Raw genomic sequence first — 23,922 nt, forward strand, 5'->3', positions numbered from 1 at the left:
AAACCACCGTCCTGCGCTACATTTGCCGGCGTGCTGCTTCAAGGTATCTTAGCGGTGTTCGCCATTTGCTTGGAGCGAGCGTCGTTTGTTGTGTATGAGTGCTTGTTCAATGACTGTAGCAGATTTGCGGATCGTGATGCATAGAATCTTCAATCTCGGACAAAGCATGGGCAGGGGTGGTAATGGACTATTAGGACACTTGGTGTGCCATTGCGCGGATAGATAACGCAAGCCTATCGTCGGATAAATTGCTTGCCACATGTCGGTGCCGGATAAACCGGAGCTCCGACTAGTGCGTGGCCTCGCTATTCCAACTCACCTGGCCTCTTGTGCCTCTGAGGACAAGTCATTGCCATGTAGTAGAATGAAGCTTGGGCAACTGTGCAGACTCCTGCCCTTTGTCGTACCTTGTCAGCTCGTTTGTCTCTGCGCCAGCGCGTCTCAAGATGTACTGGCGGAGGAGGATACTGTCAATCAGAGCCTCATCACCATCCTTCCCTCCTGGGACGTCATCGGCCCATTCAGGATAGGGACTCGAGGTATTGAAGCAGCTGAAATCAAGCATTTGCTTCTCAGACTGACAGTTGAGTAGAAGCAGTCTGGGGTGCTGATCCCCTTGAGTTCTATGGGGGGATCCAGAACGCCAGACCGAACGAGTTCGGCTGCTTCCGGAGTCCGTTAGCAAGGAACGCGACCGTGCAATGGGCTCGGAAAGAGTACTCTACCTCTCTGTCGAAGGGTGAACACTCACTTGAGTTCTCACTAGCCTTTGGTGAGATTGATTGGGAGTTCGCCCAAAAGATCTATGGCTGGGGGGCTTTTCAGTACCAAGCATGGGCGAAAGGGGAGATCTTAAACCGGGACATCGTGAGTCGGCTCATCAATATCTTTCCTGACAACATCGTTGAGCTCTGGATCAATGATATGCATGTCTTTGGTGGAGATTTCTTCGGGTTTGGGCGAGTACCTGTTCTGGTTGAGCTCCCTCCGGGCGTCAACAATATCAGCGTGCGGCTGGTGCGTGAGGTTCGCTCTATGGGTGGTGCGTTTCCTCCAACAATCCAAGCAGGCTTGAGGACTCGCCTCGCTACTGAACAGCTCGTAGTTGTTACAGACAGCATGGTGATGCCAGATGTGATCAATGGAAGACTCTGTGCGCGGTACGGTAGCGTAACAATCCGAAACCAAGGCGGGACATGGATACATGTTCACAGGATAGCAACAACGTCTGAGGGAAGGAGTTATATCGTTGCAAGACAAGACATACACCTTGCGCCTGGCCAATCGCGTCCAGTGAAAATGATATTCAAGGCCGGATTCAGATTGGACGAATCGCTGAAGTTCATTCTGAGTTATTCAGGCCAGGACGCGGCACTGAACGAGGTCACCTTCACTACAAAGTTGGAACACGCAGACATATCATCTTTGCAGAGGATCACATTCCTTCATCCGAGCGGCACAGTGTCTTATGCCATGTTGAAGCCGCCATCTGCGGCCAACGCGACGAAAGATGACAGACTACCCGTGCTCTTGAATCTTCATGGTGCTGGCGTGGAGGCAGGTGGCCCCTTATCGCGACATATGTTTGACGATGCTGCTCATCTTCCCGCGTGGATACTCACTCCTACAGGCATGAGCCCCTGGAGTGGCGACGATTGGCATACTTGGGGTTTTGCTGATGCTCAAGCTGCAGTGGCGGCAATTCCTGATTGGATTGACAGCACAGGCTGGAATGGTCCAGGCGTGTATTCTGACAAGCTTCTCATTGCAGGCCACTCCAACGGCGGGCAGGGGACGTGGTATTTTGCTTCCCATCAACCCGATCGTCTTCTGGGTGCTGCCGTCGCTTCGGGGTATTCGTCGATTGAAAACTATGTACCATATGTTTTGTGGAACGAGGCGGACCCTCTCCAAAACGCTATTCTCGAGACCTCAAGAAGCAGCTTCCGTCATGAGATCTTAACTGAAAATCTAGCGGACCTTTCTATCTTCCAGCAGCACGGATCAGCAGATGACAACGTTCCGGCTTACCACTCTCGACTGATGAACGCCCTGCTGGAACAAGGGGGCGGGATTGCACAATATTCGGAGATGCTGGACAAGGGACATTGGTTCGACGGCGCAATGACTACCAAGCCAATGATGGAATTTTACTTGCAGCATCTGACTTCGTATCACAGGGGGCTCACGGTTCCCACATCTTTTGCTGTCGTCGTTCCCAATTCCCATGACATGGGATCCAGGTACAGCATCGTTGTCGACCAACTCTCATCCCCAGACCGGTTGGGAAGAATCAAGGTAAAAACCGAGCTGTGTGGATCTCTCGTCCAATGGCATATACGGACAGAGAACATCCATCGATTTCATCTAGATCCCTCCGTACAACTAGCGAATGCTCCTGACGAACTCCTCATTGATGACGTGCCGCATGTGTTCGACGCCGGAAGAGGGGTAGCTTCTTTTATCAAGTCCCCTTCCAATGTCTGGGGTAGGGACGTCGTCTTGGATTGGAGAACTCTGGATCAAAGATATGGTCGTCAAAGAGGAGCCCTTGATGCAATACTTAGGAGCACTGGACCATTTGAAGTCATCTACGATTCCAGCAAGACACTGTCCATCGCGGTACAGGCAAGCCGAAACTTTTTGCAATATTTTGGAGCTGATACCAATATTTTGCCGTTCTCCGAGTATGAACAAGCATTGGAGAGGGGAGGAAACATTATCACAATCTGTCTTGGAGACTTTGTCCCAGAAGCTCGTCTCCCAAGGTTCCCGATACGGCTTACCGATGAGGAAGTTCTCTTCACTGGACCAGATTACCGATCGAAGTCGTTCCATTTTAGAGAAGGCATGGGCGGAGTCTGGCTTCGTCCGCTTCCGGGAGAGCGTTTGGAGCTTGTGGTATGGGGAATTGACGAGCCTGGTTTGCGACAAGCTGCGAGGCTGATACCCACAGTCACTGGAGCTGGTCAGCCGGACTTCGTGATTTTGGGTAGCGAGGCAAGATGGAAAGGTCACGGAGGTGCCATTGCAATGGGCTTCTTTGACCGCAACTGGAAGATATCCTCTGCATCATACCTGCCTTGACAGCATTTCTCAGCCCGAGCCTTAGGCTTTGTGAGTAAGAGGATGGGAGTGGAAATGAGTACTGTTGATCAGATGGCTAGTTGGAAGAGCATGAACAACTGCTGAGGTTCTTTGTAAGGTATTTCGATCCCCTGATCTGTCACCTGGCAATGGAGTGGGCAAGGTGAGGCAGAATTTGGGACGAGGAAAGCGCGGTGCCTGCGAGGGTGCGAACAGTTCATTCACTTCACTGATGCTCGACTTCCTCTTCTGCCTGCGACTGCAATCACTCCTTCCTTGTCTTTCCCACCACATCTTCTCCTTTCCATCTGCTGCACCCTTTTCTTCCCTTCCACTTCTACACCCTCAACTTCTCCAGCATTTCACACGTCTTCCCCATTTTGCAGGCAATCTCTTGTCACTGTCGCCGCTCGGACGGTGTGCTTCTCTCCCTGACTTCTCCTGATCTATTACCTGGATATCTCTGCATGTTGTAAAGACTTCAGTCAATCAAGGCTCTTTGGTTTCCGGACTTTGACAACCTCATGGCCACGCTCGTCTCCACAGGATCTCCGACTGGCAAGATGAGTCGTAGATCAACCCCAACCATCAAGGTGAGAGAGGAAAGTGACGATGGATCTGTTGCGGTGGCAAACACGCTCACGGTGGGTTTGTTTGTATTTCTGCTTCACTTTGTCACTGACACATAACCACAGACCGCGACCAATTCTCACTCTGCAACCTCCAACCGTCCTTCCTACACTATCTTGCATAGCGACAAGCTCAGCAACGTCCAGCCTGCAAAACAGAAGGACAAGGTATGCTGCTTCATTGCCTCTAGGCTCTTTCAACCAAACTTATCCTCTGCGGTTGGCTAACTCCATATTGAACAGACAACTCCCAAACCTTCTGAGCATAGCGTGATGGGTGGCGGTGGAATGGAGGACATTCTTTCACGCCTCAAGCTCAATGATTCTCGTAAACCTGCTCCTGCCCCAGCTGGTGAGGTCAAGTCGCGCAAGCCTGATGAATTTGGGAACCTTGACAAGCTTCTGAACAATCTCCAAGATTCAAGCAAAGCTCTCAAGAAGCAAGAGCAGGAACTCCGAAGCGAAATGCAGTCCGATAATCACAAAGGCCACACCTCAAGCGAAGACAGCCTTGATACTGCAAAACCTGTCCACCACACAACAACTGCGAATAAAGTAGATGTGGCTGAAATGATGCGTGTCAAACAGGAGCTCGAGGCCGCCAAATCTGTCATTTCACGTCAGGAACAGGAGCTGGCTGAGACCCGCACGCTCAAACAAACCATCGACCAAGCCATGGGTCCCCCATCCGAAGCCGACTTTGGGCCTTCCAACGATATCTCCGAACAAACCATCGGTCATCTGCAAAGTGCTTTTAATGCCTCTGCCCGTCCATTTACTTCGCAGACCGACACTTGGGCCAGCAACGACGAACACCGCAATAATTTCGTCCGTGGCAGAGGTATCTGGAACAATCCTTCGACGTCGATGACAAATCTCCTGGCTACCAACCCGACTGCTCCAGCATATGACCATCCCCGTGATGCACGTCTCTCAGGTCAGGCCTACAATGGAGTCTATGGAGCGCCCTTTTCCCCGGCCGAGGCCAATTTTCAGCCTCGCAACTTCTCGGGCGCTGGAGGTCCAATGGGATACGACATGAGGTCCAACAATGACATTATGCCAATCAACCCTACCCTCGGCATGAGACGCAATGGTGGACAGTTGAGAATCAACCCAGGCCTTGCTGATCCAATGTCACAGATTGGCAGCTTTCCGCCTGCATCTACCACATTGACACCACCACCAATCAGTCCCGTCGGTTTTCCAGGCCAATACAATTATCAACGAGGGCTCACAACCCCAATTACTCCTGCCACAGACTTCAACACCACTGGCGTGCAAAATGCTGGAAATCCATGGCCGCTCTCGGCTGGTGGGGCGAATGGCCAAACCTATGTTACGCCCCTCGAGCCGATGAACTATCGCCGCCTCCTCGACAAGTCCGTTTCCTGTGATTGGAAGTACATTGTTGACAAGATTGTCTGCAACAATGACCAGCAGGCTAGTATCTTCCTCCAGCAGAAGCTCAAGGTTGGTACGGCTGAACAAAAGTTTGAGATTGTTGAAGCCATTGTCAATCAAGCTTATCCACTCATGATCAACCGATTTGGCAACTTCCTTGTCCAGCGATGCTTTGAGCACGGGACTCCCGACCAAGTTGTTGCCATTGCCGATGCTATTCACGGTAATGTCCTTTCTTTGAGTATGGATCCATTCGGCTGCCATGTCATTCAGAAAGCCTTTGATTCGGTCCCAGAAGACCACAAGGCTGACATGGTCCGAGAGTTGCTTCGCCGCATTCCGGATACGGTTATTCACCGCTATGCTTGTCATGTATGGCAGAAGCTCTTCGAGCTCAGATGGAGTGGAGAGCCACCACAGATCATGCTGGAGGTCAACAAGGCTCTTCGCGGCATGTGGCATGAAGTTGCATTGGGTGAAACAGGGAGCTTGGTGGTTCAGAACATTTTTGAGAATTGCATTGAGGAAGAGAAGAGACCAGCCATTGAAGAAGTGATTGCCAATATCGACCTCATCGCCCACGGTCAATTCGGCAATTGGTGCATTCAACACTTGTGCGAGCATGGCTCCCCACCCGACAAGCGCCGTGTCATTGACCACATCCTTGCCAACTCGTACAGTTACAGCATCGATCAGTTCGCGTCCAAAGTCGTTGAGAAATGTCTCAAGATCGGAGGTCCTGAATTCTTAGACCGCTATCTTGGAGTCATCACGACCGCTCACCCGGATCGTCCACGCATTCCACTTATCGACATTGCTGGCGACCAATATGGCAACTACCTGATTCAATGGATCTTGATGAACACTCACCATCATCAGCGAGAACAAGTGGCCATCCATATTCGAAAGCACATGGTCTCTCTGCGTGGTTCCAAATTTGGATCTCGTGTTGCCATGCTCTGCTGCAACCCCAACTCGGTCACTCGTCCTGGTCCGGGAGCAGTTGTCAACCCTTTCGGGGCTCCTGGTCAACCACGCAACCAATGGCCTCGCTTTCGTTGAGTCAGGGTCTCGACATGTCTTTACGGACAAAGGCCTGGCCTCGCGCTTCGTCATCTCATCTACTTACGTGTCATCTTCTTGAAGATGAGGGTATTCTACAAGTTTGTCAGTACAGCGAGGGGCAACTACCCTGAGACTTGGAATACCAACCGATACTGCCATGACCGATGGAGAGGAGGATACTACTCGAGCCGTTGAAGTCAGTCTCTTATCTTGGCATGGACTTCTTGGTTTTTCATTTCCAGCCAACTCTTATCGAACAAGAATATTCGATTGTATGTGTTTCTCCATATCGACAAGGAATGTTTCATATCTGCCGACGATACAAACGACCCAACCAACATCGGCCGCGTGTGGGTGTTTGCTTTGGGAACCACAACTTGTTGGCAACAATATTCCAGAGCTAGCAGTATTATCGGCGTCAATGTTCACCAGTCATGGCGAATGACTGGGTATCATATCGAGTCTTTGACGGTTGTCCATGCCCGCCGGAAGAGGTGAAGGGGAAAAATGACCAAGCATGTATTTATCAGTGGCATGATGAAACATCCAAAATGAAGAGGACATTGTAGCAGATAGTGAATATCATAGCTGAACAAGCGTACCATAGAGTTCGTGTTCTTGCTTTCCCATTGGGCCTGCACCTTGACTTGAGAGAAGCCGATCTGTACATAGGAACCCATTCATGAGCGCGCCCCTCCACTGGTACAGTGTTGTGCATTCTAGGCATCCCTCATGTGCTGTATACTACGGAACAAGGCGTTCCAATCCAGTGAGCTTACATTTCCACAACGATGTGGCTCGCCTAAGTCGACTGCAAGTTACCCCTAATTCGAGGCTAGATGAATAGCACCGAGTGTCTTGTTCAGCCATAAGTCGACTGCATCATGGATGTTGTGAGATGGATTCTGAGATTCCATCCATCACCCGGTATCTTTGATACTTCTCATCAAGCACAGCCAATCAACACTCCACCTCACCACTTTGGAGAGCTGACACCGAGGAATTCCATGGGGCGCGGAACCATCTCGTCACGCAGTAGATTCCTCTATTTGGACATTTGCGCCCAACGGCGACTTGGCGCGCGCTTGTGAAGCGTCGTTGATGGCATATGTAGTCTCTGTCTGATATTGCGGTAAGGCGTGTGACTGTGCGTTGTGTCCGTTCTGAAGTTTGTCCTCATTCAATCTCGGCTGAGCAGTCCACTGTCTGGAATGGCGTTGGGTTGAAGGATCTTGACCAGCCCGTCACCCGCAACTTTGTGTCCGTTGACGTCGACAACACCTTCGGGCTGCTTAGATCCAGCTTCACCACCGCTCGTGGTGGCATGTGTGTCACCAGCAAACCCCAAAGATGTTGTTCCTTCTGCTTGCGATTGTTGTTCTCCTCCCGACGGCGTCGTCACGTCGTCGACATCCTTCTCCCAAGGTTTCTTCCTCCTCGGTGTCCTGTCGACCTTGCTCGAACCTGGCTCGAGGACGGTAGGTGGGATCTCCTCTATGCCTGGAACGGGCAGGTTGCGTGTTATGAGGTCCACTATTGCCGCGAAGGAGGTGGGGTAAGGTGGAGGTGGGTCTTGAGCTGCTGCTTCTGACGGAGCTGCTGCCGCGATAGTGGTAGTGTTTGCGGAGGTGGAGGCGGAAGCGGAAGCGGTTGTTTGAGGTGGATCTCGAGGCTGCGAAGACGGCGCTGAGGATGTCGCTGGCGGTGGTGCTGAGGTTGCAGGCTCTTCAGGCTCGTCGGAATGAGATTGTAATAATTGCAGGTGTGGATGTGGTTGCGGTTGTGATTGAAGCCACGCTGAATACGCTTGGGGAGCCACAGGCGGCATGATGTGAAATTTTCTGGAGAAATAGAAGCATTGCGCCTGGAGTACCAGGTCTGACTTCTCGTGCAGTTCTTCTGGTGTTGGAGGAGTGTGCTGATGGCCTAGGATAGTTGCGAGGCCGGCTTGATACTCGGGATCGGTGGAGAACGGATAGCGGGACAGGTGGGTGTAGATGGCGTCCAGATCGGGTTGAGGCGGAGGATGCGTCTGTTCGCAGCTGGCGTCCTGGCTAGCCATGTTCCCGACTCTGGACAGAGGAGGTGTCTGAGCGGACGATGAGGGTAGCTGACTCCAGAAGCAGAGGTGCCCGTGTGAAGAGGGAAGAGGTTGATGTCAATGGACGATGGAGCGGTAGAACTTCGGGCAATGATGTTGGATCCCAAAAGCACCGACTACGGCGACTAGTGGGAATGAGTGGAGTTCGTCGTTCTCTAGCAAGAATTTGAGCGATCTCAGGGCATCAAGCAAAAGAGAGCACTCTGGCTCAAGTACCTAGTAAAGAGCTTTACGCAAGGCTGACCCAAGTGCGAACCAGCCAATCAGAGGCGCTTGGAGTCGCAAGGCTGGCGCTTGATTAGCGCCTGCCTCGCCCTTGGCCCGCGCTTCGTCTCTTGATTTCACCTCAAATCTGGTCAACTGCCCATATCGTCCACCTTCACGCTCCATCTTCTCCCTCGCATTCCAACTTGCTGTCCAGTTTCTGACCTCCGCCTTGAATTCTCACGAATGCCAATGTCTCACTGACAGCTCTCGACCATGGCGGAGAATATGCCCACCCCGCCATCTCCTGGCGCCGGGCGCTATTCAGGCGCTGGCCCGTTGTCCAGCGGCAATTCAGACACCGCTCATGATAGCACATCGGACCGCGTCGACATCTCTCCAGAGAGGCGTATGCTGCACTTTATCGAGGAGCACGATAAAGAATTCAGAGAAAAGCTCGACGTTTTGACCAAATTTGCCAACATTCTGGCCAACGATCATGCAAAGGCCATCAGCCACTTGAAGAGAGCTTGCAGGGAATATGCTGCCAGAAATCACAGTTACAAGCAAGCCCGAGCATTTCAAAAAGCCCCCGAGCCAACAGTCGAAGAATCCATGTGGGATGCCCCACGGCAAGCAGAAGAAGTTACGGAACCCCTCGTCGTGAATCCAACATCTGCGCAGTTGGTGACTGGTGCGAGTCTCGGGGACATGAGAGATTCCTCACTTGAACCCCCATCTCAGACAGTATCACAGCAAGTCACCGAACCTCTCATCGTGAATTCAATATCCGCGCAATTGGTGTCTAGTACAAGTCTTGAGGACGTGAGAAATCCCTCATTGGAACCCCCGTCTCAGACGGTATCACAGCCTGTAGTGAGCGGCCCGGTCCCCGATGGTGATCATCTCGAGGTGGACCCACCTGCTCGCGTGGATGAGTCTAGCGGAGGAGAACATGAGAGTTCAAGCCCAAATGATACCGAGGACGACAGTGCTTCATCTTATTCCACAGATGACGGTGATCACGACAAGGATATCTACCATGAGGAGTCCCCCACCCCAGACGAAATTCCTCAGAGTACCAATGTCGAAGCGCAATCTACTGCTACTCCACAAAAATCTGGAGCTCAAAATCGACCAGCACCCGCGTCTCAACCTAGTAAGAGCTCCCAGTCGGCTCGGGACGGATCTCGACGATGGACGGAAGAGGAGGAAAACTGTATGATCGAAATCATCCATGATCTGATGCAACAGGAAGACCCTGGACCAAGCAAGTCTAGAATGTGGCAACGCGCATCCGCCATGATGCGCACACGTGGCTATGATCGCACCTACCAACAAATGATGGCCAAGTGGTCTTACCAAACCCGCTACAAGTGTGAAGATCGTGGCTTGGACTGGGCGGCTAAGGTCATGGCCAAAGTCCCACATATGGAGCGCAAGCGGAAATCATCATCAGGCGACGTCCGAGAAGCAAGGCGGTCTTCAACATCAGATGAACAGCCAGGGATCATACCAACCCCAAGTAAGTCTCAGAAGGTTCGCCACAATCAACCAAGGCCGGATGGGAAGGTCAAGGTGCCGAAGCCGAGGGGAAGACCGCGAAAGAGCAGTAAAAAACACCCAGCACTCAGTCCTCAGCAAGGCTTTACCACTAAATTCGATTCACTGCCTACAACATCGGAAACCCACATGCGCCTTCGTTTTGTTTGGGCTCGTACCTCGAACGACATCGTGCAAGTGGATTGGTCTGCAGATTCCAAATACTTTGTGGCTGCCAGCACCTCGCTATTCAATCCTGAGAAAAACTTCAGCGATAACCGACCGGTGAATCTGGTTCATGGTTCCCTGCCTTCTAAGACGCTACGAGAGCTCCCTGAACATCGGGTCGCGGGCAATGTCATTGCTGGGCAGCCAGAATACGTGTACCGGACTGTTAGTGCAGTTCGGTTTGCTCCAACCGGCCATAGGATCTACAGCGCTGGGTTTGACAATAAGGTCCGAGTCTGGGACGTGGAGGATGAGGCCTTCATCCACTGCAAGACAGAAATACAGTTTGCCCAACGGCTGGAAGTCATGGATGTGGCTGGAGAGCAGAGCGCATTATTCGCGACTGGTACAGCAGGCGGACTCAAGTCGATCCGCGTCTTCTTTACTGACTCTGACCTGGACGTCCGGCCTCAAGAGATCAGACTTCTTCGGGACACAGAGAAGAAGCCGTTACCATTTTCCCCGACATGTCTCAAGTTCGGGCACGCTCGCACCCGGGATTGGTTGCTGGCAGGCTTCGGCAGCGATGATGATGGTGGCTTTAGCGACGGCTATACAGCAATGTGGAAGTTTCGCGAGGCTTCGTGCGAACAGTTGAATTTCCCCCGGGGAGATAAATTCGTGTTTCACTGCGCTTGGTCCCCATCGGGCGAGCTTTTTGCGATTGGAAGCGCAAGTGACGCCATGTCAAGAGCGGACACAGCAGAGCATTCGGTGGTCAAGCTGTACTCGGCAAACCAGCCGGACTCGATTGCCAGATATAGCTGTCGTGCAAAGGATATCAACGATGTGACCATAGACTACGGTCTTGTCACAGCCTCGTGTACCGATGGGTCGACGTACGTCTGGGATCAACGTCAACCTCAGAAGCCACTACATATACTGGCTCATGGTCAGCCCCTGGCGAAGCTTGCCCCAGGGGCAGACCGTGAGCTCGAAGATGTGGGGGTGAGGTACATCGAGTGGAGCGGTAATGCTGGGCAGTTGTACACGGGGGCTAGCGACGGCGTCCTCAAGTATTGGGACACGCGGCACTCACCTGCTGATGTCCTGGTCGAGGACCTTGTGGATACCGGTAGTGAAATCATGTGTGGGCGTCTGTCGCCGGATCATTCGTCTTTGTTGTTGGGCGACGATGATGGGCGTCTGCATCTGCTCAGCATGTCGAATGGTCCATTTCCGGACGAAGAGTGGCGGTTTCGAGTGGCGGAACAATGGGATATTGCGAATTAAGGAATCTTGGTTTGGATGGATGAAGAGTGGTCAAGGAAGGGATTGATGGATGTGTGGGACAACACTGAGTGGGACAGGAACGGCGACAATGGGTTATCTTTCGAAACTGGCTCACTGGGAGGGCAGCGTCTTTATCTTGCTAGGGCTGAAAGTTGCCATTGGGACATCCGGGTGTTGGCGCCTTTTCCAAGCTTGATATCTGTGGGTAATTGACAAAATCCTTCCGAAATGGGGCACAAGAGAGCAGAATGTCGGTCAGAAGGGACAGCCATGGCGGCACGGGCATGAAGGATGAGAGAGATTGAGGCTTCTTTGATGGTTTCAGCGAGAGCTATGGATTGTATTCGACCCGGCAATTTCCCTTTTATGGCACTGGAAGTCCCATCGCCTTGTAGACATTTGGGAGAAGACGAACTGCCTGTCTCTGCCACTCACCGTGACTCGCGTATACACCAATCTACATTAGAAGTAGTCCGGTCCTGGCCAGGACAAGCCGCCAGTCCACTGAGACCTGAGCACTGAGGCAGTGAGTCCTAAAGCAGACCAGACGAGTCAGTGGGCCTCACTCGCTCGCTCGCTCGCCTGCATCTTCGAAGGAATCTCCCATCCATCCCTCTCGACAGGCAAGGCACCCACACAGGGGGACGCCTCACAGCTTCGTACATCGAAAGGTCCTGCTGTGATGCGGTAGTGCGGTCGGTGTATTAGGCTGCAGACTGCCCGGTTGTTTTTGTACGAGTAATTACATGTAAGACTCCCGTCCGGCCCCCGGAACCGGCATGTTCTGGTCCCGGGCAAATCCAGAATCACTAGGTTCCTACTAGGTACCTACCTAGGTAGGTAGTAAGATGAAAAAGTCTCCGAAAGATGAGATAGCAGTCGGATGAAAGGTCGGAGAATACGAGAAAGTTGGGGCCATGTCAACGGGGCAGAGGTTTATATTAGAATTGACCTTTGTGTTCTTTTGTATGGCTTTGGCTTCTGGCAGAGCGTGGGATATATATATTCTGTTTACTCGAGATAGGCTCCTGAATTCTTTTTCTCGGTTCACGGCTGCACTGCAGGCTCAAACCAGGGCAACGTTGGGGTTGTATATCCTCTGCCCGAATACCAATACACAGCAAAGGAACTGCTACGTGTCTGCCTATCTACCTACCTACCTGCTTAGGTACCTTAGGTAACTAGGCGACCGCTGGTGCCATCCAAGGACATAACCACTCCGTGTTACCCAGTATTCAGCCATAAGACGGGACTCAAGTGTCTGGCAAGGAACTATATTGACAAGCACAATCGAATCAACCGATATCACCGGCATACACACACGAATCACACCCCCCGAAGCCACCTGCAATTAAAGGGGAAAAAAAACGAAACCATGTCTTCCCCCGCACCCATCCCGGCCATCACCGCCGGCCGCCTCCTTCTCAGCCTCGTGGCCCTCCTCACCAGCATCGGCTGCTACATCGCGGACTGGAACGAGACGCACGTCAAGAACCCCAACTGGCCGCCGCACGCGCGCTTCCACAACGGCCAGACCATGTCCATGGGCCTGTCTCTGGGTTTGCTCACCATGTATTTTGCCTGGAGACCCGTGCTCGTCAAGGAAAAAGGGATTGGCGAAAGGCAATGCATCACCATCGCCGCCGTGCTGGGCTCGCTGTACTATGTCACGGGGATGAGTGGGATTTTGTACCCAGGGGCGAAATGGTTGGATCCGGAGTTCGGGGAGGGAGCACCCCAGGTGCGCATCTTTGTTGGCGTGGCGGGCATGGCGTGGGCCGGGTGGGGGTTGGAGATGAGGAGGTTGGCCGCGGAAAGGAAGGTGAAGAGGGTATAGTTCCATAGGACACACTGGGGATTCTAGGCGTGGGATCCCAGGTGGAGAGAAAGGATTGGGTTGAGGAGGGAAGGAGCTTTGGAAGGGGAGGAGGAGGGAGCACAGAGAAGAAGCTTGTGAGATTCGAAGCAGACAGGCCCGTGAGAAAATGGGAATGGGAACCATAGGGGAAGAAACTGTGGAATCGTTCAATGGTCGATTTTCAGCGAAAAGTCTATATGCGGCACGCCCTGGTGGACGGCGCTCGTGGATATTATGTCGATGTCTGCACACCCAGGTGAAAGGGAAGAGGTTAGTCCAGAAGGAAACCGCAGAGAGAATCGTGGTAGAGCAAGGGCTGAGAATCTCCTCTCCAACACACGAAGACAGCAGGGCAAATGGTAAAGGCAGTGCTTGAAGGACTCAACTTACCATTATTAATGTATTCCTTAACATTGGCCTCGGTCAACCCGCCGCTGCTCTCCAGGAGCACGTCTGCCCTCCCCCTAGCCCTCCATCTCTCCTTGAGGTTCTTGGCCGCCACCTTCAGACCGGCGCCGTCAAAGTTGTCGAGCATGACCACATCCGCACCGGCTTCGATGGCCTCGTCCGCTTCTGCCTCGGTCTGCACCTCGACCTCGATCTTGAGCGCGAACCCGCCCACGGCACGAGCGGCTTTCACCGCGTTGGTGATGGACCCTTTCGCCCAGATGTGGTTGTCCTTGAGCATGATCATGCTCGACAGGTCGTGGCGGTGGCCGTCGATCCCGCCCACCAGCATGCCGTACTTCTCGACCAGCCGGAACCCGGGCGTGGTCTTGCGCGTGCCGGCCAAGATGCCCTTGTAACCTGCGCCGCGCACCAGTTGGAGCATTTTCTGTGACCGCGTCGCCACGCCGCTGCACCGCGCCAGTGTGTTCAACGCGACTCTTTCGCCCAGGAGGAGTTTTCTGGTAGGTCCCTTGACGGTGGCGACTTTGATCTTCCCGCCCGCCTGTTTCGGGTCGAGATATGTGCCTTCGTCGTAGTGCCACTCCACGGCGCAGTCGAGTTGGCGGAACACCTCGTCGAAGAACGGCACCCCGGCGAGTACACCTGCCGACTTGCAGAGAAGCTGTGCACTGCGCGGCTCGGATCCCACTACGAACCCGCCGTAGTCAAACGAGGGCGTGTCTTCGGCCAGCCAGGCGGTGATTTGGGTGGTGAAGTGGGAGGGGAGGAGGTCGGCGAGGGTGCCGTGCTGGGGTGCGGAGGGAGAGGACGTCGACATGGTTGCGTTTTGCTGGTCAGACGAGGCAATGCAGACTCATAGAGCGATGAGGGAGAGTCTGGAAGGGCGCTCTATCCAACTCTGAGAAAGGGTTAAGCATGGGGCGTCCGCTGATCTTGTAAATAAAAGAAGAGGATCTCGAGGGCAATGAGTTACAAACTGTGTCATGGACCCCGCACCGAGTGGAGAATAGACGCTGCTAGACAAGCGTGACAAGGCCATGATCCCCTTTTTCATGTGAACTGGAAGCCTTGACCCTCTACAACAGGTGTCGCTTAGACCGGATCCCTACACTAGTAGAGGCAGACTTTGACTTGAGACGACGCCGTCTGCTGCTTTGTGATGCTCCGGCTGGAGTCTAATATATGAACAAGTCTCGTGGACGCAATGGTCCGGTCCTAACACCGAAGAAGCCGTTTCTTCATCGAGGCCGTAGCCTTGAGCTGGGTCTTGTTGCTTGCAGGTTGGCAACCCGGCTGTCGACAGAAAGATCGACGCATGTATTGGATCGGTAATAAGGAAAGGTCTCAGGCAGTGATTCTCGATGCTCACGGAAGATCTCGGTGGTAAAAGTGGCGCTTATATGATATCTGGTCTAGCATGGCGGCAGACCCTTCATAGATGATGTCCTAAATATGGTACCTGGATTGACGAGCGAAATGACCCGACAACAGAGGTACAATATTGCATTGCAACCAGCACGACATCCGTTTTGATGGCTGTCATATCGAGTTGACACATCAAAATCCCACATGCTCGAGACCTTCTGCTTCTTCAACAGACCGGGCCTTGCATATGTCTCGCTGCTGCTCAAGCCTTCAGGCTCGCTCCGTTGTCCTTTGCGATGCAGTTGCTTGCATGTGTTGCTGCCTTGGCGCTGAACGGGCGTAGCATCGTCCAATAGCTTATTGGCAAACGTTGAGGGCCGGTATCTGCTGTGAAAGACTTTTTTGTGTTTGTGTCAATCTTTGCCTTGCTACCCAGTGTACAACTCACTCCTCCCCGGGGTGGATTACACGCCCACAAAGAAAGGGCGCCCGCATCCAGCCCGAAGTAGGCTGATCCGCGAGACTCGATTGGCGCCAAATGTCGCAAAAGCATTCCAAAATCAACGTGGCAGACGGTTGTGGACCGGTTCTCCAGAGGCAAAAGTCTCAACAGTTGTTGGGCTCGTCTAAGACAGAATTAGCCATCAGTTCCGCAGCATCAGGGCAACATCGAAACAAATAGCCCCCGCCCTAGAATGCCTTTCTTAGGTGGAAATGCGATGCCTGGAGCCGCACAGGTCGTGTTGCAGGAGATTGGGAAAAACGAAGCGAGAGATGGGGTTTGCGTGCAGGCTTCCATTCGGGGCGAGGTGCGTGCACACCGCCTCCCGGGGAAATGACACGGCAGGACGGTTGAATGTGCAGAGCTCGCAGCCTGAGTCATTCAAGCCTTGCCTTCTCAGGGACGTCGCTGAAATCCGGCTGATGCACGTCGCAAGTATTGTGAGCCTAGTCCCGGCTCTTGAACAAAATCGACGAGGTGGGTTTTGTTGTTGCAGATTCATCATAGGAGGTACACGAAAACAGGCCAGGATCAACAGATTGGAACTTGCACCCGCAGACCAATCAAAATTGTCGGTTCTCTGGTACTTTTTGCCGGTCCTTGCGAAGGATGTGAACCTCCCACGGTCATGTGGGATAACACTTTTCACACCTTTACCGGGGAAGGAGGATGGCGAATCTGGCAAGGCCAAGAGCCTGTTGGACGAGGGCAGGGATGGTGACCTGGTTGGCTGATCGTCGCAGCCGTCCGTCGGCAACACAGGGCAAAGGTTGCTAGGCTACTGATTGAGTCCTTGGATTGACTTGTGGAACAATCATGCTTGTCGGAAGCATGTCTCTGGATGCCTTCACATCCGTGAGCACGGTTCTACTTCCGATTAGTGAGCGCAACGAAACGACCACGACTGCATTTCATGGACGAATTGTGGTTGGGCTGCCTCGAGATGGCGCAAGAAAGGAACAGGCGCCAGGCTCTTTTTGCACAAGTAAGAAAGTAGGGGGGAGCGACATAGTATCAGGCTGAGACGGTGGCCTGCCTAGTGGGCTAAGATGTGAAGATCCGGGAGGAAGGATCCTCGAAATCGTAGGAGTGCACCCGATCGTCCACCGAATCGTCCTGTACCTAGTACCAATTCAAGTGACAGCATTTGGGGGTTCTAGTGACCCAATTGGTGGAGATCCAGCCAGTCCTGGCGATCATTTCCACGAGGATATGGAAAGCGGGCCATCTGTGTAACGGGTTTTCGGTTCAATGTTGGCGATGCTCTCGCCGCAGATGATGTCTGTCCACGTGGCAGGCATCAGTGGCGATGCCGGGTCAGTCTAACCATTGGGCAATTCAGCAAGAGAGCACGGATTGCAATAAGCAAGCCATAGATTGTCTGTTTGCTACCAGTTTTGGGCGGGTCGACTTCAAGCCGTGTTGGCTCACATGCCTAAAAAAGATTCGGTAGTGCGTGGTCGGTTAGGATGGTATGGTTCTCCGAGGGGGACCTCGACGCAAGATCCGCAGGCATCATCAGGTGTATCGAGGATGAAGAAGTGGAGGTTGTTTGTCTCCAATCGACCAGTGGTTGATGATTCAAGCAGCAAACAAAATTGATCCAACCATTGGCCGGACGGGGATCCAGACCAAGCTCCAAAGACAGGGGATCAGCGGGCATAGAAGTCGGGCTGAAAGGTGGCATGCATGCAAGCGCAGGTCGAGAAGCATGCGTCAACCATCGGAGGTGACCAGGACTGAAATCTGTGACTGCGGTCCGCCTTGTCTGGTCTAGACACGAATTCGGGGGCAGCCACCGCGACTTTTGCGGTTGAAGATGGAAGATGGGGTTGATGGGCAAGCCATGAGCAGAGCATATCTCAGCACGGCTGCAGCCCTGATACGGGACTGAGCAGATAATGTACTTCGGCTGAATGCAGGGCGACCTGAGATGTTGACAGAGGCCGCGTTGTGTTCAGGAGAAGTGCTGAGGTAGAGCAACGAGGCGTGGGAGGGAGTGTAGGGTGCTGGGTAGGGTGCTGGGGTGGCAGGCTGCTCAAGCTGCGACCGGGATACGAGGTACAACACGTGAGCCCCAGTCGAGTCACGTGTACGAGGTCCATTTTCAGATCAAAGACTCTACCGAGCGAGGCGACTCGGCGAGTACCTCGTATTGCTCGCCCGCCATCTCGTCCCTCCGATCTCCACCCATGTTGGAAGCAAACAACTCTTCTGCGCCATAATCTGCATCCTATGCGGCAGCTGATTCCATCGATTTCTCCCAGCACGCCCCAGCACGCCCCAGAACTCAGCTGCTCTGCTGATCCAGGTGAAAGGCATTGGTTCTCATTCCGTGATTGTGGCTTTCAGATTGCCGGCGTTGCGATCCTCAGGTCGCCTGGGACTTCGCCTCTTTCGACGTCTCACAAACCAGTGGACACCCCTGCCCGGTGCCATCAACATGTCTCGCAACGAGAACCTGGAAATCCAGGGATCGAACTTGTCGGGCCGAGCGTCCCTTGGACCTACAGGTACCAATACCAGGGTATCCAAAATGGCTAGCTGTCTCGACCTGAACAGGGGCATCCTTCTCATGCGCCTGGTTTTCTTGGGGAGCAAACCGTTGAAGTCATGCATAGCTGCATGCTCCTCTCCACTCCAGGAGAATGCTGAAATTTGGTTCGAGCACCTGAAGTAGATGCTGTTGAAGAGTCCGAGACTCCGGTTGGCACATACCTGCTATCTCCAGAGTCCAGACACTACCCAGCCAGCGTTGTTTCTGTACCAGGAAGGCCCCTTTGGAGTGCAACCAAATGAACAGAGAATGTTGCTGTGGTGGCGCCCATGAGTTTTCCCACAAGCATCATCACTTAACAACCACTAAAACGCACCTATGATGTGCATACAGCTAGCCACGGGTACGAGGAGAACGATCACGGCACGATCCGAAGAGGGATTGTGAAGAAAAAGGCCTCGAGAAAGAGAAGGAGGTCGAGGCGTGTGGGAACTGAACGGAACCCAAACACGGACACAGGCAAGTGACCAAGCGATGCCACTTCTGCTGCTGTCAGCGCATCCTTCTCCCTCATATGCGTCCTACTCCAGACCCTTTTCCTTGCCTTCTCTGTTTTGCCATCTTTGCCCTGCCCACCCACCCCCGCCCTGCTCCTGGATCCTTCTCGTTTCCAGCCAGACCTAAGTCTTTGTCTGCCCTTGCTCGCCTCTCCTCGTATCTCCACAGCAGCACGATGATGGGCCTCTTAACCCAGTTAGGCGGGTAGGTGTCCAGCACATTGCTCTTGCCGCTAACTCCTTCTAGCCAGCCCTCTGCCTCGAATATCAACTACCCATCTTGCCGTGGTCAACCCTCCAACACCTTACCTCACCTTTTGTTTTATTCTTCAGTTCATATGAGAGACCATTCAAACATTCTGTCTTAAACTTCTTGAAGTTTTAATCCTCTCCTGCTGTCTCCCACTCCTTTCTGTCCATTACAGGCCGAACCTTCGTGCCCGTCTGACTACCATTCTCCCTTCCTCTTTGCCTCCCAACGACTCGCTCAAGGTATCCCAGAAGTACCCAACAACAAGGGAGAAGCCAACCGCATCGCCCAAGAGCGTCGAACTTGTCATATTGCTTCCTTTTTGACAGCCGTGACAGATTCTGTGGTGTGAACACTGTGCTGTATTGATCCGCTGCGATCTGCTTTGACTGGCCTTCTATCAATTGTTGCACTTCCAAGAATGACCGACTATGCGCCACGAAGCAGTCAGGATTACAATTCCTTCTTTCAAAGTCCGCACCTCGCCATGTCGCATTATTCCAATGGAACTGGTCTCAGCTACCTATACAGCAATGGTCAGGTTCAGTATCAGACCGTCCACGCGCCATGTTCACCATACTCACCAACCTACGCACCGAGTCAAGGAACATCGGCAGCTCCCCTCTATTTGCCTCCCACCTCTGGGCCACAGCTCCATTATTCATTTGTAGGCCCACGGGTTCCAACGCTTCCCTCCCAGTCTCGTGCTTTCCCACAGAGTTCCTATTACGCCCCGTCCTCAGGGAATCGCGCGACTTCACATCATCAACGGCTCGCTCCTCCACGAGACTTCACCTCAATGGATGGCACAGAGTGTCAAGATTCTCCAAACGAAGACACTATGCTCTCAGAACCCGTTCTACCGCCGCTGGAGGGCTATCCGGATGTACACGAATTTGATGAGCTGATGAAACGGTACTGGAAGTCTCTACCGTTGTTGAGCATGGCTGATTCGCTCTCCACAGCTATGTCCAGGACCTCTCACCCAAGAAGCAGGACAAGGCTCTTATCCATGCCCGTCGAGCTGCCAATATCAAACACGTACTCATCGACAAGAAGACAACAGCCATAGAGTCAGCGCAGTTCAGGTCAGTCGCGACCCTTCTCAGACAGGCTTGCCGTGGTTCAAGTCGCATCAGACGCTAACAGCCTGTCAGGTTTTGGGTGAAGAAGATGTTTACATTGCAACCTAACGATAGCAAGGTCCCCGAGGTGAGACAGGGCCCGGACTCCAAACGGGCACGACTAACATGGTCCAGCATTTAAGAAAGATTTGCCATGAAGGGAAGCCAGTGGCAGTTCGGGAAAAGTTGTTCAAGATCCTGACTAAAGCACACAAACAGTGTCAGCATGGCGGCCGGGACAAAACCTCTGCTCAAGTCAGAAAGGTGTACTCATGGTTCGACGCCTAAACCTTGTCCAAGTTCGAAAGAGACTGATATATCGTTTAGGGTGCCCAAAGAGCTCATTTCAAGATTCGTCAAGTTGTGTCCGACATGTCAGGTCCGACGGGGGGCCAGTCGTAACTCGCCTCCCGACTCAGTAAAAAGCCCCGAGACGAATACGGAACCACACTCGCCGGAGGCACTATCAGTAGCAGGGTCGAGGAAAGGCTCCACGGCAAACAGGCAGGCGACTGTCAATGCGTGCATGCCTTTGCAGACAGCAGGTTTCAAAACGAGCACAACCTTTCAACAACAGAACCGCTGGATGACGCCATTGCAGCCTCATTCAGAGACCAACCACGTCTCTCCTGCGCTGAAGCACGGCCATCTTAACCATCGCGACTCTTACAACACCGGTCCACCCATGTCCTTGAGCTGTACCAATGCTACACCACCGGGTCTGAGCTTCCCGTCTGTCAATAACTTCGGATCAGCCACAGGACATTCACCTGCATATAATTCTTCTTCGCTGCCTCAATCTGTGCACGGCAATGTATCAACAGAATCAGCATATGGAATCAAGGTTGAACATTATATTTAGCCAATCGACTATGTTGTGCACTTATATTCTGGCTGAAAAAGCGAGCATCGCTGTCTGCGCCATTCACGATACGCAGGAACTGATCCAGAGCATAAGGTGCTTGGTTTCGCGTACAGATACGACGACACGAACCTTCTCACGGACTTGTTTCTCCCAGGCATTACCTGGGAGTTAAGACCTTGCTATGTTGTTACAGAGTTGAAGACATCCATTTTCTTAGGCTTTGTTGGCGCCGATTTGCCGGTTGACTTACGCTTTCAACTTGATCGATTCCCTTGGGGTCTTTGGCGCAGGAATGACGGTTACAGAAAAGTCTTGCCATTTACGTAACGGTGAACGAAACAGCACGTCAAGCCTTGCGGGACGAACAAGGTGATCTATTGTCCAAAAGCACTCCAAATGCTAATAGGTTGCGGGCTATCACTTGTTTACCCCCTTACTTCGCCACCGGGCCATGGAGCACGGATGAGGTGTTTAGGGAAGATAATGGTACCGGACATGATAGGAAAATATTTTGGTACAGGCCAAAGGGCCTACGATACTCGTTAGGGGTACAGTCGTGCGTGCTTGACTGAGACCGTAGCTGTGTCAACCAAAGGCAGCCATGGACTACAGTACATGGACCGTGGTTCATCTGATAGAAGGTCTTGCAAGATCTGGGCTTGGCAATCCAGAATGAATTTTCTTCGAACTAAACTATCTTGACTTTGGATTTCTCCCCACGCCCCTTCACCTTCTGTCTGAAGAGCATTTCCTGTTGACCACTTGCCTGCCTCAACACTCGATGCTCTTGGACCCAGGTGAGCTTGAAGGATTCGCTTGCTATCCCCCTCCAGCTACCGAGTTCAAACGACCATGACAGTGAAATTCGAAACAAAATATCCTGGTCTGGGCCGTCCATTATGGCACACAATCGAGCGTGGTTACCCTAAGGTCCTCATCATGGAGATTATGGTTCATAAAAGATGCAACCAAAATGATCTAAAGCTTGCTGCGGCATGGACGGAGAGTTTGTTGGACGAACCATCCGCTTGTGAGTAAACCATATGTTCAGCCTTGCCGTCCGAAGTTTATTTCTCAACAAGCTCCTCGTGCCTGTGAAATGGTATATATATACAGAGTACGGCCATAGGGACTTTGGTTCCCTTTCCCACATGGCGCGCCTCTTCTGTGACTCCCTCTAGTGACTTCTGCATCCGTTCTTCTGCCGACCTGCTGAATTCAACAAAAGAAATTCCTTCAGAGGATTTGTTTCAAGCGTTGTACACGCCGTCTCCCATTTTCGACAAGTGCTTTTACAGAAAGTCATGGGCAATGTATACTCAATAATCAGAGCCATTGCGTGGGCGAAGGAGCATTGGTATCATGCCGTAGTCGGCGTGAGTGTCCCGCTTTTGACGGGCTCGTTCGCCGTCAGCATGGCATGCGGCACTTTTCGAGCGTGCGACCAGGACCCTTGTGGACTGCCCGTGAAGAAGAGTTTCTTCGATGAGCCGGCTTGCGACTATTGGGAACATGGCGGAGACAGCATGGTCCCTACGAGGAAGAGGGCCTTGCGGGGGACAACGGTCACGGTGATAAATGGCATGAAGGGCTGGGGTGGGCTGAACCAGACGGGTTACAGCTATGATGAGATTCCTGGAGTCACCATTCACAGCAGCAATGACATCGAGGACGCGGAGGGGTTCAGTTCATTTGGCGAAGGGACACTCAGGGTCACCATTCCTGGTGACAAGTTGCCCGACAGGATCGGCATCACCAACGCTGGTGAGGCGCCCATTTGCATCGCTGGCGTCCACTTGACCGCCCCTGATGGATCGCAAATCACCATGACAGGCAACTTGGGGAGACTCTGTGGCGCAGATCACTACGAATCTGCGTCCGAGGTCCTTCCCAACGCCGAAGGGAAACCGGCGGCCTGTGTATGGGTAGACCGACACGGTTCGAATGGTATTCGACTCCCGGGTATCGCCTTCGACCTGCAGAACTACGATAGTGAAGACGGCCCGGGCCCGGAGTTCTACAACATCACATCGGTGCAGGACTTGTGTAAAGCGCCTTTTATAGCGTTGGGTGACGACCAGCCTGCTCTGTCACGGAGGCAACTCGTCATGCCCAACGTCGCCCGCGATGACAGCTCCGTGGCCAGCCTCAACTTCGACTCGGCGCTGGTCAAAAGCAACCTGGACCTCTCGAGTGCGGTGCAAATGTGCCGGGGCGAGTTCACCAAGGGCCCGCATTTCGTGAGTCTCTCCGAGGGGCTTTATTGCGACATGTCGACGAGACAGCTCTATCCTGTATGTAAGGATGATGCTGGTCACGATGGGGAGACATGCTTTGATGTGGAGCAGAACGAGCTCGTGGAAAGGGATAGCGGAGAAGATGATCCCGCGTCTCGGACTCGCCTTGTTGAACGCTATCCAGAGAGCCAGAACGCTGGACGAGTCAAGGTGTTGAAGACATTCCGGTATGTTGATACTTGGCATTAGGGAGATAGGGGCACCGGTGGGTGGGGGAAGAAGGGAGAGAGTGCTTACCTATGCCAAAATCTTTTTATACATCTTCGGAGTATATTGTACAACGGGTATATATTGGTTGATCACCATGGCTAACCAGATTAGCCCTATTATTTGTCCTCGTATGCGAACTACGGAGTTTCTCAGTGGCATAGGGCTTATTAAGTATCTCAGGGGGCGCCACTTGGGGGGAGTTGCCTTAGCCAGCACCCACCCAGTTGGGGGAGCTAGGCATCGAGGTACCCGGAGCTAAGGGGCTCTCTCTTGGCGCCTTTGGGTAGCAGGGCCCCAGTTCAGGCGGGATACTGAGTTACTTGTAGGGTCTTTCGGCGCTGACAGCCACTCCTTAGCCCAACGAAGCTTAACTGGAAACTCTGTGGCTTCCATCCGCCTCCCCGCCAATCACAGCCTGCGGCTGCACATGCGCGTCGTCGGTCCCCTTTGGGCCAAAAAAGATTCTTGAACAGCCTGGCATATTGCGCATCTG

The 23,922-nt window shown here is 52.9% G+C and overlaps 8 protein-coding genes across 8 annotated transcripts; 6 read left to right on the top strand and 2 right to left on the bottom strand.

Annotated features, from left to right (window-relative positions):
• Positions 1–364: 364 nt before the first annotated feature.
• On the top strand, positions 365–3,087 carry Z520_04901 (uncharacterized protein; the record flags this gene model as incomplete). Its single annotated transcript, XM_016775405.1, has 2 exons — positions 365–539; positions 593–3,087. The coding sequence occupies 2 exons, from the start codon at positions 365–367 to the stop codon at positions 3,085–3,087; spliced, it is 2,670 nt and encodes an 889-aa protein (XP_016633448.1).
• Positions 3,088–3,611: 524 nt separating this feature from the next.
• Positions 3,612–6,182, top strand: Z520_04902 (uncharacterized protein; the record flags this gene model as incomplete). The annotated part of the gene is made up of 3 exons (XM_016775406.1): positions 3,612–3,731; positions 3,783–3,884; positions 3,960–6,182. 3 exons carry the CDS (start codon positions 3,612–3,614, stop codon positions 6,180–6,182), a joined length of 2,445 nt encoding a protein of 814 aa, XP_016633449.1.
• Positions 6,183–7,365: 1,183 nt separating this feature from the next.
• Z520_04903 (uncharacterized protein) lies at positions 7,366–8,247 on the bottom strand (the record flags this gene model as incomplete). Its single annotated transcript, XM_016775407.1, has 1 exon — positions 7,366–8,247. One exon carries the CDS (start codon positions 8,245–8,247, stop codon positions 7,366–7,368), a length of 882 nt encoding a protein of 293 aa, XP_016633450.1.
• Positions 8,248–8,766: 519 nt separating this feature from the next.
• Positions 8,767–11,493, top strand: Z520_04904 (uncharacterized protein; the record flags this gene model as incomplete). The annotated part of the gene is made up of 1 exon (XM_016775408.1): positions 8,767–11,493. The coding sequence occupies one exon, from the start codon at positions 8,767–8,769 to the stop codon at positions 11,491–11,493; it is 2,727 nt and encodes a 908-aa protein (XP_016633451.1).
• Positions 11,494–12,868: 1,375 nt separating this feature from the next.
• Positions 12,869–13,330, top strand: Z520_04905 (uncharacterized protein; the record flags this gene model as incomplete). The annotated part of the gene is made up of 1 exon (XM_016775409.1): positions 12,869–13,330. One exon carries the CDS (start codon positions 12,869–12,871, stop codon positions 13,328–13,330), a length of 462 nt encoding a protein of 153 aa, XP_016633452.1.
• A 188-nt stretch (positions 13,331–13,518) lies between these two features.
• Positions 13,519–14,579, bottom strand: Z520_04906 (uncharacterized protein; the record flags this gene model as incomplete). The annotated part of the gene is made up of 2 exons (XM_016775410.1): positions 13,519–13,595; positions 13,742–14,579. 2 exons carry the CDS (start codon positions 14,577–14,579, stop codon positions 13,519–13,521), a joined length of 915 nt encoding a protein of 304 aa, XP_016633453.1.
• A 4,775-nt stretch (positions 14,580–19,354) lies between these two features.
• On the top strand, positions 19,355–20,919 carry Z520_04907 (uncharacterized protein; the record flags this gene model as incomplete). The annotated part of the gene is made up of 5 exons (XM_016775411.1): positions 19,355–19,848; positions 19,899–20,021; positions 20,091–20,145; positions 20,193–20,332; positions 20,385–20,919. 5 exons carry the CDS (start codon positions 19,355–19,357, stop codon positions 20,917–20,919), a joined length of 1,347 nt encoding a protein of 448 aa, XP_016633454.1.
• A 1,418-nt stretch (positions 20,920–22,337) lies between these two features.
• Z520_04908 (uncharacterized protein) lies at positions 22,338–23,408 on the top strand (the record flags this gene model as incomplete). The annotated part of the gene is made up of 1 exon (XM_016775412.1): positions 22,338–23,408. One exon carries the CDS (start codon positions 22,338–22,340, stop codon positions 23,406–23,408), a length of 1,071 nt encoding a protein of 356 aa, XP_016633455.1.
• Positions 23,409–23,922: the final 514 nt, after the last annotated feature.

Source organism: Fonsecaea multimorphosa, assembly GCF_000836435.1.
Source record: "Fonsecaea multimorphosa CBS 102226 unplaced genomic scaffold supercont1.8, whole genome shotgun sequence".
Lineage (NCBI taxonomy): Eukaryota > Fungi > Ascomycota > Eurotiomycetes > Chaetothyriales > Herpotrichiellaceae > Fonsecaea > Fonsecaea multimorphosa.